At 33.2% G+C, this 12,870-nt stretch overlaps 1 protein-coding gene across 12 annotated transcripts in view; it reads right to left on the minus strand.

Annotated features, from left to right (window-relative positions):
• Positions 1 to 12,870, minus strand: part of RALGAPA1 (Ral GTPase activating protein catalytic alpha subunit 1) — a 278,210-nt gene that overhangs the window by 9,491 nt on the left and 255,849 nt on the right. For 8 of the 12 annotated variants that reach the window (XM_025392200.1, XM_025392201.1, XM_025392199.1 and 5 more), the window contains 2 exons: positions 1,218 to 1,342; positions 617 to 647 (listed from right to left, as the gene is read on the minus strand). In XM_025392200.1, the coding sequence (XP_025247985.1) occupies positions 640 to 647; positions 1,218 to 1,342 (133 nt within the window). In that variant the 3' untranslated portion in view covers positions 617 to 639. The remainder of the gene's footprint in view (positions 1 to 616; positions 648 to 1,217; positions 1,343 to 12,870) is intronic. The other 4 variants (XM_025392196.1, XM_025392190.1, XM_025392195.1 and 1 more) reach the window with 1 other exon arrangement.

Genomic DNA, 12,870 nt, shown 5'->3' on the forward strand with positions numbered 1-12,870 from the left:
AAATCTCAATTGAGAATTACAGTAACTTTTTTCCAAATAAATTAGGCTAGAAGTGTTGTGCCTTTTGAATTTATTTAATATAAAGAAAACTTATTTAATATAAAGAGAATTTGAAGGTTTATTATGATAAACTTCAAGCATATTATGTTCTCTTTTCCTGCTTTCCTTGAATACCATTACAACAGTCATCTTTGTATTTCAGGTGCCTAGTGAAGTGCAAGGCACACAGAGAGTTATCATTTGATGAGTTAGGATATCCCATAACAATGCAACACATCACAAAATACAAAGACACACTACTTCAGTTCAATAGTACTACTTTTTCATGCTGAGAAACAGAAAAAAAAAAGGTCAATATAACAAGGTGTAACTAATTTCAACCAAGGGATTCTATTATTAGTTATTTTTATCCCCAAACCATGTTAGTGTTTCATGCAGACCTGGGTTAGTCAGTATAATACTGGAAAAAATTTAGTGACAATTTCTGAAATGTTTAGTATGAACTGGACAGTGTTAAGTTTATTTATTGTTTAAGTTACAAGCTTACAGCTTGCTAATTTTGAAAAAAGGAAATGGGAGAAGAACAGAGGGTGTTTTGGTTGACACTTTGTCTTACCTTCAGATAAACAGAACTGATATTTAATGATCTAAAGAGGGAAAATAAATGAAACAATCATAAGGAGTGCAAGATATTACAGAATAGGAAGGCCACGAGTCATTTATTTTCTTACTGATTTCTTCAAAATTATCGTAAAATGCAGTACCCTCTTACAATCTTTAATTATTATAACATGAATTACAATATCAAATACTTCTAAATCTAGACCAGTTATTTTAGCTTTATCTGTAAAATCAGAGATGATAGGGTGATATTTTTGGCCATAAAATTTGATCCTCTAAAGTTCAGAGTGCATGCTTAACTTGTATTTCTTTTGCAGATACTTCAGAAATGATTCCAGAAGATGCAAGAGTCATTGAATATTAGCTCATATAAAATGTGGTACATGTACTTTTATGAAGTTTGTTGACCTTTTAAGGAAATGCATTTAGGTAAAAGAAACCATAAATCAAATTTATAGGCCAAATTCAAATATTAAATAGTGATACAAAATTCATATTTCAATGATTAGAATTTTTTTCAAGCAAGTTTTTAGAACAAAAGGGTACTGCATTTCAAGTTCCAATAACAAGTAACTAATACTTGCTTTTAATCTTACCGGCATCAGATGGTAAATGGTGGTAGGGAGCTGGAGAAAAAACCTGTGCTGCAAAATCTTCAAATGTTGTTGGTTCTAAGTGGTGCTGGACAATTGTTTGCAGGTACCGTGCTCTCTCCTCATAGCTGATTTCCTTTGGTTAAGGATAAACTTAAGTGCAGCTTATACTGGAAAAAAAATCTTATCAAAAAGGACTGCTATGATTGCTAAGCCATTACTTCTTAATAAATAGAATTATTCACTAATATTTCTTATGTATCATTAACAGTATGGCTTTTTGAAGTGCAAAAATACAGTTTTTAATGTACGTTTACTCTTCATGATCCCACTATAAATGACAGCTTAACAAGGAGACATTTATTAGATAATAATTACAATAATACTAAACTGCTGAAATGAAGGAAATTAACAGTTTACTTGAGAAAGGATTCAATTTCTATCAGGAGTCTAGGCTGAAATTTCTATCAGCCTAGGCTCATCTTATCTTATTAATCACATCTGCAGATTTACTCTCAAAAGCCACGCAATAAACATTGTAATGTTGCTTAAGATACTATGTCCAAAATTCTGTTTTTCATTTGTAAAGATTTATTGTGAAAAATTCCTACATATCTTCTTCTTTTTCTAAAATCCCTGCATTTTCTCAACAATTGTTCTCATTTTGAATGGAAGACTACTGTTGCTGTAATCCTCGAATAACTCCATGTGGTTAAGATAAATACATAGCTGAATCTGTATGCTGGGAAAAAATACCTAGTCAATTATAACACTGAAACAAGCAGGAATATTTGCAAAGAGTCCACAGGACTCCTAAATACTGTCTAACAAAGCATCTCCAGGGCACTGACACTGACGGAAAAATACTGTAGTTCCCTTTCACCACATTTTCTTCTCTGATATTATTGACAAGCAACCAGTACCTTGAAGTGTTGTTGCTTTTGAACAACCCACTCCAGGCTTCCTGTTTCAGCAGGCCTGATTGTGCTGTTAGCACAGAGAGGGCGAGAAAGAGAGAGAATATTTCTGTTGTTCACGAAAGCAACTATGGAAATGGCTGTCAAAATGTAGAGCAGCAGGCAGCAACATACAATTATCAGGAAAAACTCACATGCTGACTTCATGTCGTATAGTTCCTGAACTGAGAAATCAGTTAACCTTTCTTTTAAAACTTTTAAAAGTTTCCCTGTGGTACTCAGTGTGCTATGTTGACAGGCTTTACATAAGACATTTAAATAAGGATAATAAAGATTTGTCTACCAGTTCTTCTTTTTTTCCACTGAATTTTTCCCCAAAGTCCACTTTAATATTTCCCCTCAAAATTCCTTATTTTTAAAAATTGCCATTTAATTATTATATAGTTTTAAAATTCTAGAAATTGTAGACTAAGCCTACAAGACCCAAAAAATAATTTGAGACGAAGATAATTTTAAATAATTCAATGGGAGATACCACGGCCAGTTAATTATATTTACAAGTTTACTAAGAAGAGAAAAAAAAAGTGTAAGAGTTAAAGGCAAGACTATATTCATTATGCACTTGGACTTTGATTGTGGTATCTTTTGCTAAGTGGCTTTTATATTACAATTTATCTGCTTCTATTACAATTTATCTTATGTATCAAATATGAAAATAACCTTGAATCCCAATTCCTAGCAATCTATTACTTTCTATTCTGTATACTGGGGATGAACTTCAAAAGAATTTTACTTCTGAGGTGGGAAGCAACAGGACAAGATGCATATTAAAATGATCAGCATCAAGGATTTTACATGAGGATAATACAGACATTTTTGAGTCTTAACATAAACAAGTAATATAGCACACTTTTAAAGGGGGTATATGGTTATAAATAGAAGAGGATGAAACTGATGGTACAATCTAAATAATACCACATATCTCACAACTTGTTGGAAAGTACTTTTTTCATTGGGGGAGATTCACAGCTGCCGAATTTTCTGCAGTTAATAGAGTCCTTTGATTCACAGCAGTGCCCCTTGTACAAAAAATACTGGCCTTTGTGTATTACCAGAAACTAATTTTCTATTTGGCTGAAAAGGGAAAAATGGGGTTATTGCTTCTCCCTCCTACAGAGCTTTTCATTATGCCTGATGCACTCAACTTCTAAGCTCTTCTGAGAAAAAAAATAACTGAAGAGGCAAGAGGTAGAAAAATGAGCTTGTTAGCACATTAGAAGTGAAGTATCTTGGTGGGCCCTAGAAATTCCCAGTGGTGTGTTAACTTATCACTCTATGCATGCTGGCACTGATAGTCTTCCAATTGATCACTCTCTTTTCGCACCAAAGGTGCTGCCAGGAAGCAAAGGCTGAAGGCCCACAGGAGAACAGTCTGCTATCAAAACAAGCTGTTTTTAAAAGTCTGCTTGAATGGGTAAAACGCTTCATGAAAAGTAGGGTGGAGACACCTACCTGCTTTTAAAAATGTTCTACTTTCAGAGGGCCTATAAATGAAATATTTTACCTTATTATATTTAGAGTTTATATAAAAATTAGGCAGAAAGAAAGCAAATGTTAATATTTCTAAAGCAGGGAGGATATTTCTAATGTAGTAAATTCATCAAAGCAAGAAAATGATTATCTAGCTAAAATACATTTTGCAGACTAATTCTACTTCCTTATACAAAAAGAAGCTTATAAAATGGAAAAAACTCTAATACACAGCTGTACAAAACTAAAATTATCCAGATATAACATATTCATTGTGTATAAAAAATATATTTAAGAAATTTACAATAAATCAAATAAATCTCATTAATGAAAACAATGCTTTCTAAAATTATTTTTAAAAGTTCAAGTCTAGGTGGCACAGTGAAGGGAAGCACTCATTAACGGTTGAATTTAAATGAAAAAACTACAGTGCTCATCACTTACTAGGTAAGTTACCTTTTTTGGGGGGTCATCTACAGGAAACACTGTTAGCTTGGTAAAATAATTATATCTAAGGTAAATCACCTTCTAAAAGCTAAATGATCTTTATAAGTTTCCCAGTTTGATGTAGCAAAATTAATAAATAACAACATGAAAACAAGCCAACCCAATCTACAGGACATACATCTTCCCCCACTCCCCCCCCTTTTTTTTTTTTTTTACTTCCAAAAACATGTATTAAGGAAATATAATAAACTCTAAGCACTTAAACCACAGTCCTGGGTCCACAACGAGGTGCTTTTTGTGATTGAGATGATTAAAGTTCCAAACAGTGCTGTTAGAATCTGCAATTGTAATCATCCAAAGTAGTTAATTCCTATATCTCATTATAATAGGTTAGACACTTATTCCATAAAAGGCCTCTCTCTAGGGAAGAGTCATTAGTACATATACATTGAGTGGCACACAAACTCCACAGCTGGCAACAACAGGACAACTTAAGCTATAGTTTTATATGGTGAGTGCACGTTGCCACTGGCATTGAAATTAAAAAACTGAAATGGGTAGGATGATAAAAAGGTGAAGGTAAACAAAGAAATTCAGAACAAAAATTTAAAGTACAAATCTAAGTTGAAGTAAGCAGATTTTGGTTGTAAATTTAAAACAACTCAAGCCAAAATTAGCTAATAAAAACCATGTGATGAGGGACACTTTTAGCTCTTTAATACAGAACTAGCCAATCAAAAAATAAAAATAAAAAAATAACACACAGGTGCTGCAATCACAGCAATATAATTATCCACTAATCCTCCTTTCGCTTTCTACAAAAGGAAAAAAGGGGGGAAGGAATATTACCATTCTAAAAATAAGGGAACAAAACATCTATAGTGTAAAGAAATAAGTTTAAATCTAATCTGTAATTCATTAATATTAAGTTAACATCATTACATATTTTAGGTTATTACTCTTGATTTTAAGCTTCAAGACCAGCTATTAAGAAACTGGGTTCAATTTCAGACTGATCCTGGAAAGATAAGCATAAATTTTCTGTGCCATAATTTATCTGTATGTTAAATGGGGATACATCTGTAAGTTAAACAAGGATACCATCACCTGCTCACTTCATAGGGTGTTGAAGATAAAGGGTACAAATACAGGGTAACACAAAGTGCCCGGACACCTGTCCTGAAATAGTTTATTTTGACCTTTGGCTCACATCTTTGTAAATAGCAGGTGCTGTCTCTAGGAGGACAATTTTTGATGTCAATTTAAGAAATATACCTGTATTCATGTGCAAGAACTCTTTGATAATACTACTAATATTTCTTGTTTGTGGCATGTACAGAGAGAGGGACTTTTGACTTATTCTGATGCAAAGAAACTGATTTCTCATGGGGGAAAAGGACAAAAGATACTGCAGAAGGTTATGCAGTATCAAGTATTTCAACTTCATTAACACATAGAAGAATAGATAAAGGTAGATTTGGCTTTAAAGAAGCAACACTTTTCATTCTCCACAATAATTTTACTAATCTGGTAATTCTGAACTGCTCGTAGTGTTAGAAAAGGGAAAGCTTTCAGTTTTATAATTCCATGACACAACCAGTAGGCTGTATAAACATTCAGTTCAAATCTAATTTGTGACTAGTCTGAAAGAAATGGAAATGTGTGTGTATATATATGTGTGTATACATACGTTATACACAATAATGAATATAAGGTGTAATTTTCACAAAAAGGAATTATAAAAATTACAACTTGTAAGCAGACGTCAAAGATCTGTATAATTGCTTATTTTCCTTTCAAGTTCAGGTTTCATGTTTTATTTCCTAACCAAGAAAAAAACGATTGGCTCATTTTAAAATAAAGACAAGTATAAAGTGTTTATATCTGTGCTCAATGGCATAGTCTCAGGAATTTAAGGCCCATTCTGAAATTCTTAATTTAGTAAGCACTTCCCCACACTCATATATTTCTATAGCTTCTTTGTGGTTTCAGCACTTAGGAATTTTATCTCCCTTCTCTAGACAGAAGATTCCAAGAATAGTAAGCATAGGAAGAGGGAGCGTTCCAATAATTACTTAGAAATGGTGCCTACTGATTTAAAAATTTTTTTTGGAGAGTGCAACTTAAGTCATATTTGAGTTGTAACTTAAAGTAGCTGAAATCTGAGTACTACTTAAGTAGAGCAGATTAGAGTAAATTATTCAACACTCATGAAGTTTGTAAGGTTGATAGCCTGAAATTGGCTATGGTGAGTTTCTACATCATACATCTTGAAGATTGCTGCAAATCACCCACCTGCCAGGCCCCCCTTAGAGAGCTCTTAGGCTTGTTCGTCTACTAAATACACTTTCTTAAGAAATAGTTTTTGTCCCCAGTTCTCGGGGGGCAGATTTGGTGGTTCTTCAATGTTACTTCTTCACTCTAGAGACTAGTAATCCAGCCATTCTACTTATGTTATTGATATTTTAATTGTCCATTTTGTGGTTACAGGCTAGTGGTGAGACCAATGCCACAGGGACAGAGACCTTGTCTTCTTACCTTTATGTCTTCAACACCCAACACAGGGCCTGGTAGTATTCAATGACTGTTCATATCTTCTAGAAGGAATGAATAAAGTTGGTTCGATAGTGGATTAGGAGATGTCTGTTATGCTGACAGCCCCTTTCCTCTAATCCCCATATGGCTCCGTAAAGGCAAACCTTTTTGGGGCAAATATAGTTGGAACTTTCCTAGAAATGGATTTAGAGTTTGAATCTTTCTTGTGAGAAAGATTTTGGTTCTTACCATGCCCCTTGATCTTGCTGGCCCTCTCTGGAACTAAAAAAAAAGGTAAATAAAGCACAATGTATAAATATGTAAAGTATTACATTAAGAGAAAAGAAAATTGATAATTACTTCTTTAAATCCTCATAATCTTAAAGAAAGATTTTTTTCTTTAGGCAATGTAATTATAACTCATAATTTAGCATTGAAACAAACATTTCCCCCATTGTTGTGATAATTTTTTTAAAGTTTAAAATTTTTTCATAAATTCTACAATGGTATGAGACAATGAATTTAGTCAAACTAATTCTATTTGCTTAAGTGGCCATTTATAGAGAAGGGAAAAAAGGGAAGAATAAGAAAATCTTTACAGGGAAAATTAAATGAAGTGTAATTTCAAATCATTTTAGGCAGATTTCCAAAACTGCTCTGTCTACCGTAAGAATAGAAGTAATAATACCCTTGAAGAATAACACTTGAAAAATGTTAAATATTTAGGTTTTTAAAAAGGCCACCTTGAAAGAAGTTATCCCAAGACAAGGCATCATTCATTGAGAATATTTAGGACAGTTTGAACTAGAGGAAAGATACATCCATCAACATTATTTTCAGGAAGCTTGGTAAAATTAGTTTATTTTACTAATGTTTATGGGCAGCAATAAGGCTTGCCTGAATGGAGAGTACAGAGATTTGCTTGGATAAACAAAGCTGCTGATGGATAGAGCTGGGACTAGAATCTTGGTCTTTTAATTAATAGTCCAATGCTTTCTCTACATCCAGTCTCAATGACCTGGGTGTTGTGTGGTGAAAAAGTAAAGGTATATTAGGCCTTTTAGTTATCTCAAAATAATGAATATTAGCTTAAATTCTAAGACTGGCAATTTTTGAAAGATGTTTGTTTACATATTAGTAGAGTAAAATACTATTTGCTATACTATAGTTTACTATACATTAGTGACTATTTACACAGTAAAACCCCTTGCATATTCTAAAATAAAAATTTGAAAACAAACCACATTTGGCACTTCAGTTTTAAAAGGCCTTGAAATATCTTTAAACATTCTGAGGCAATATCATTACACAGGGTCTTGAAAAAAGAATGAAAAATAAGAATTTTTTTGAGACATAGCATATGGGTAGATATATTTTGCAAGTACATCTCAAGGATCTCATGGTTATTATCGGTAGTAAAGTAGAAAATTTTCCGAAATACACAGGGTAATTAGTATCTCATGGACTAATATATACTGTTCATTTATAAGATGAAAGCAAACTATACTGCTTACCTTATAAAGCAAGATCTGATAAATTAAGATCTGGCAGAGGGAAAGATACTCCATTTCTTTCCTACTCTAACTAATTTCTTCCAGAAACATGCAGTCTAGTTCACATGTAGTAAAAAATAAAATTCCCCTAAACAAACTGCATGAATCTTGTTATTAAAATTGCTTATACTATGTTAATAAAAATTCTTCTGAAAGTCTGCAACAGGTTATGACAAATTATTGTCTATTTTTAAGATGCCTTATATTCATGAAATTCTTTAGTAGTTGATACTATCTACACCATGAAGGAAAATCTGTGATTTGTCAGAGCAGACAAAGCTGGGCTTTAATCCATCCTTTTAACCATATTGCCAAGTCTATATTGTTTTCACTGCGTCTCAATTAGGAGACAGGCAGGACACCTGGTACTTCTTTATCTAAGTCCCATGGGCTGCCAGATGACTCAAAATCCATAACAGGTGCTAAGGCAGTGTGAGGATAGCCCTATTATTGAAAGCTGGAGTTGAATAAAATTTGGACCACATATAATTGCTCATAAATCAGTCAATTACTAAATGAAAACATTAAGTAAAAAGTTGATAAGCCCAATTCCACCAAAGTTTGTGTAAATACATTTAAAAAGATTAACCTTAAATAAATAGGCTTAAAAATTTAAACCCACCTAAAGGCTCTGAAAATCCTTCCTGATTTAATAATCCAATAATCATTGGTGGGTTTCAAAAAGCACTAATATGATTATCCAATATGTGTGTGTGCGTGTGTGTGTGTGTATATATATATATTTATTCTACTTTCATGAAAGTTGTATGAAGCAAAACAAAAACTAGGTTATCTGGATTTCAAATTTAGTGAAATTATAATGTTCTCTCATTTAATGAAATTATAATGTCCTCTCATTCTTGGAAAGATCTACTTGGACCCTGTCAGAAGACTGCAAAAAGGAAAAAAAAAAACAAAAAACCAAATAAGTGAAATTTTACAGTGTACAATTACTTAAGTGTTATCTCTACCTAAATGTGCACTAATTTAATTAAGATTTTATTTAAGTGCTATAATTATTGGGAATACAAAAAAAGTGATTTTATTATCATAGTAAGTAGAAACAAAGTACAGTAAACTGTCATTTAAGACAGTGTCATAGAATCTATGATAAGCAGTACATTGGCTTAAACTAATGCACTATATGCCCCCAGGGAATGATAGGCTTAGAACTGGACTTTAACATCAAAATCTATCCATTAATCTTGACTTAAATACAATCTATTCTGCAGTAAAAGGAAGAATGGGCATTCAATGAATTACTGTTTTTGAAATACTGCACTGGTGCCCATTTACTAAAATTACTTAAGAGAACACAGGATATGAAATACTAGTAAATTTTACAGATTTACTGATTTTACAAAACATGCACTTGAATTTCCCCAAATCTAGCAAGAGCATCCCATTAAAAAAATTTACAGATTTAAAAGGTTTCTTAAAATACCTCTTCCTTATCCTATTTAAGAACATGCTGCATAAATTATAATGCTGCAATATAATTTAGTCAACTTCATTTCAGCTGAAAAGAAAGAATCATCTATGGGGGTCAGAATCCCTGGAGTCTGAAAATAAGCATTAATTTTTTTTTCAGGTTGTAGATCATTGTTTCTTTGCAACAGAACTACCCAACTGTTTGCTGATAAAGCTGACTAGAAGAAAACAGAAAGTCCAAGAGAAGTATTTATATAAATATCAGGGCATACAATATTTCATAGAAAAGGAAACAACCTGCACATTTAAAAAAATCCAACCAGAGGGAATTCAGTGAGTGAGATAATCATACACGACTGAAATAGTTATGAGCTACTCATTTAAATGATAAATCCGGCATTTAACCTTAAGATATGCTCACTAATTTATCTTTAGTGGATTATTTTAGCACTTGTGTTACGCAGAAATTTAGTTTACATTTCTATACTAATATCGTTTATATGTATTCAGATGGTATTTGGGAATCCTAAAAAGCAAAAAGTAAATTAAACCAAATTTATAACCTTATCTGACATGTGAATTGTGATGATTTTATCCACTTCACCTCAATTAAATCCTTATGAAGATAAAAAGTTCCTTATTTTCATCTAATAAAAAAAATAAGGCAAAACTGACTTTTGCTCTGCAATAATCTAATGGGCTAAAAACAGATAATGGCATGTTAATAAGGAATTACTACAGGTGGTTGCTTATATTCATTTGCCTTCTTTTTTGATAGTAGCTACGTGCTAAATAAAAGTCAACATTGTTATCAAGAGACTAAGTAAATGTAGAAACATCAGTTCTGCAACAGCTATTTTTGCTTCTTTTCTGAACAGCAATTAGTAAAGCAACTCCTTCCCCTCCTCCCTAGTGCTGTCAAGCTGTTCAGAGCAGTTTGCAACTCGACAATGGTACCATTGTGAATGCTCTCTGGGCTTCCTTCCCACAGAGAGTTAAATGGGCAGTTCCTGCTGCCCATGATTGGTGTCCAGTGAAATAATACTCAAGAGCCAGGTTTTATCAGCTTCACGCCAAAGAAGTGAAGCCAGGGAACCCAAGCCTTCATATCATACTGGACCATATGCCAACCCTGATGGCCCCAAAGGTTTATCACTAAGAATCAGGATCCATCATGTCCCTTGTGAAATTTCACTTCACATACCTTATGTGAAATGCAAAGCTTCACTAAAAACTGAATCTTCTTTACAATTGGCATGAACAGATGGACGGTAACAGTGGTTTGGCAAGCAAAAGTTAAGATTTAAATAGGCTGTATTCTAGTGTTTGAGAGGAATAGCAGTTAGAAGAAAATGGATAGATTTGTGACCTATAGTTTAATTTTAATTCCATTATTGTTATTAAAAATTTAATATCGAAAGGCCTATGTTTAGTCAATGAAAAGAATGAATGAAAAGCACTTCAGTTCCTATGTCAAACATGTTTAAAGACTAATTTCAGCTTTAAATCCTTTTTTCTTTGCTCTTTGAAATTCCCAAATAGCATCCAAATCTACAGTTATTTTCATATTTAAACAAAGAGTAGAATAAAACTTGTACATTATGTAGTAGGTGTGGTGAACAATAATGTGAGCGAAGCAGTGCACAGTCATCACTAACTGCAACATCATAGGGTTTTAATACAGAAAAACAAACAAAAACAAAACCCTCTTCCAGCACAGGTGAGAAGCTGATAAAGATAGAAGTAAACTTCAAGTTTGGTTGTTTTTAGGGAATACTGTAGTTTGTCTATGCCCTGATGGAGTTCTTTCTTCTCTTGCACTGTGATATGACCCAACTGTCCGGATTGGCATATGTGGACCACACTGCTACACTAAATTTGGCAAAACAGATAAGATGGTGGTAATGCTTTCTTTTGGTATTTTTGTTGTTGTTGCCATGAAGCCAATGTATTATAAGACTAGGACAAAAGCACTTTATTCATCAATAACGTGTGAAAGTGTAATAATGTGTAAAAACTCAATAATTGTATAAAAGTATCTCATAGGAAAAGTGTAAAGGACTGTTGTGCAAGAATGAAGAGTCTATTATGAATCTATCATAAGAAATATGAAAATCTCAGACGCACTTTTAAAAATGATACATACGTACAAATATTATCAAACATTTAGAGACCTTTTTAGTCTCATTGAGAAAATGCAATACTGGCTATTAGCCTGGCAATTATTGCTTAACTAATTATCATAAAAAAGACTTTATGAAAATAATGATCAATAAACATTTTGGAAAGGCTCTGCTACAAAATGAAAAATAAGAAATTCAAGCTGTAACTTTCGCTAGTCAACAGGTAAAAAACACACAAAAGCAGAAGGAACTGTTACCTTAGACACTGGCTGCCATAAAATAATCAGTAGCATTAGAAAACCATATTTATGTTGATTTTCTTTCTGCTTGACTATATTATCTGGTTTTGACCTACTTCTTGATCTTTATCTGCTACTGCTCTTCCCTTTATATCATCCAGCAGTACTGAACACCTTTTATCTCTTGACCATATCACACTTTTATGCCTCCATGCCCACTTCTTACCCCTAAAAACTCTTCCCTGACCCTATCTGCCTAGAAAAGTCCCATGTGTCTTTGAAATATTAGCAGAATTCTTCCATAGTAAAGCCATTCCTCTAATTTCTATCCCATTCTCTCACCCTACTATCCTCTCCCACTTAAAATTAATCACCTTTACCATCCTACTTGGTCTATATCACTATTGCTGAATAACCCCAAATTGCTTAAGTTTATCATTAGTGCATTAAGTTCTTGGTAGATGATAAAAATTGAAAATATCTCTAGAATTAAAACAACGTTAACCGAAATAGAAGTTGGCCATGTAATGAAGCCATTTTGCTGAGCTCCCACAGTTTAACTGTTATTGGTCAATAGTAGTAAAACCTTAAAGACTGTCTCTAGAGACCATTAAGAGACAATGCTATTTTCAGACAGAATAAACCTTCTTTACTATTATCACAAAGTTATTACATATCAGAGATTCACATTTATTGCTTTTTGAAAGGACATGGATTTGCTACACCAAAACTACCATCTTTACAGGTATGCAGTACCTTTGAAATACAGTAACATCGGCAGGGCGCGGTGGCTCACACCTGTAATCCCAGCACTTTGGGAGGCCGAGGCAGGTGGATCATGAGGTCAGGAGTTTGAGACCAGCCTGGCCAACATGGTGAAA

This window comes from Theropithecus gelada, chromosome 7b (assembly GCF_003255815.1).
Source record: "Theropithecus gelada isolate Dixy chromosome 7b, Tgel_1.0, whole genome shotgun sequence".
NCBI classification, from domain to species: Eukaryota; Metazoa; Chordata; class Mammalia; order Primates; family Cercopithecidae; genus Theropithecus; species Theropithecus gelada.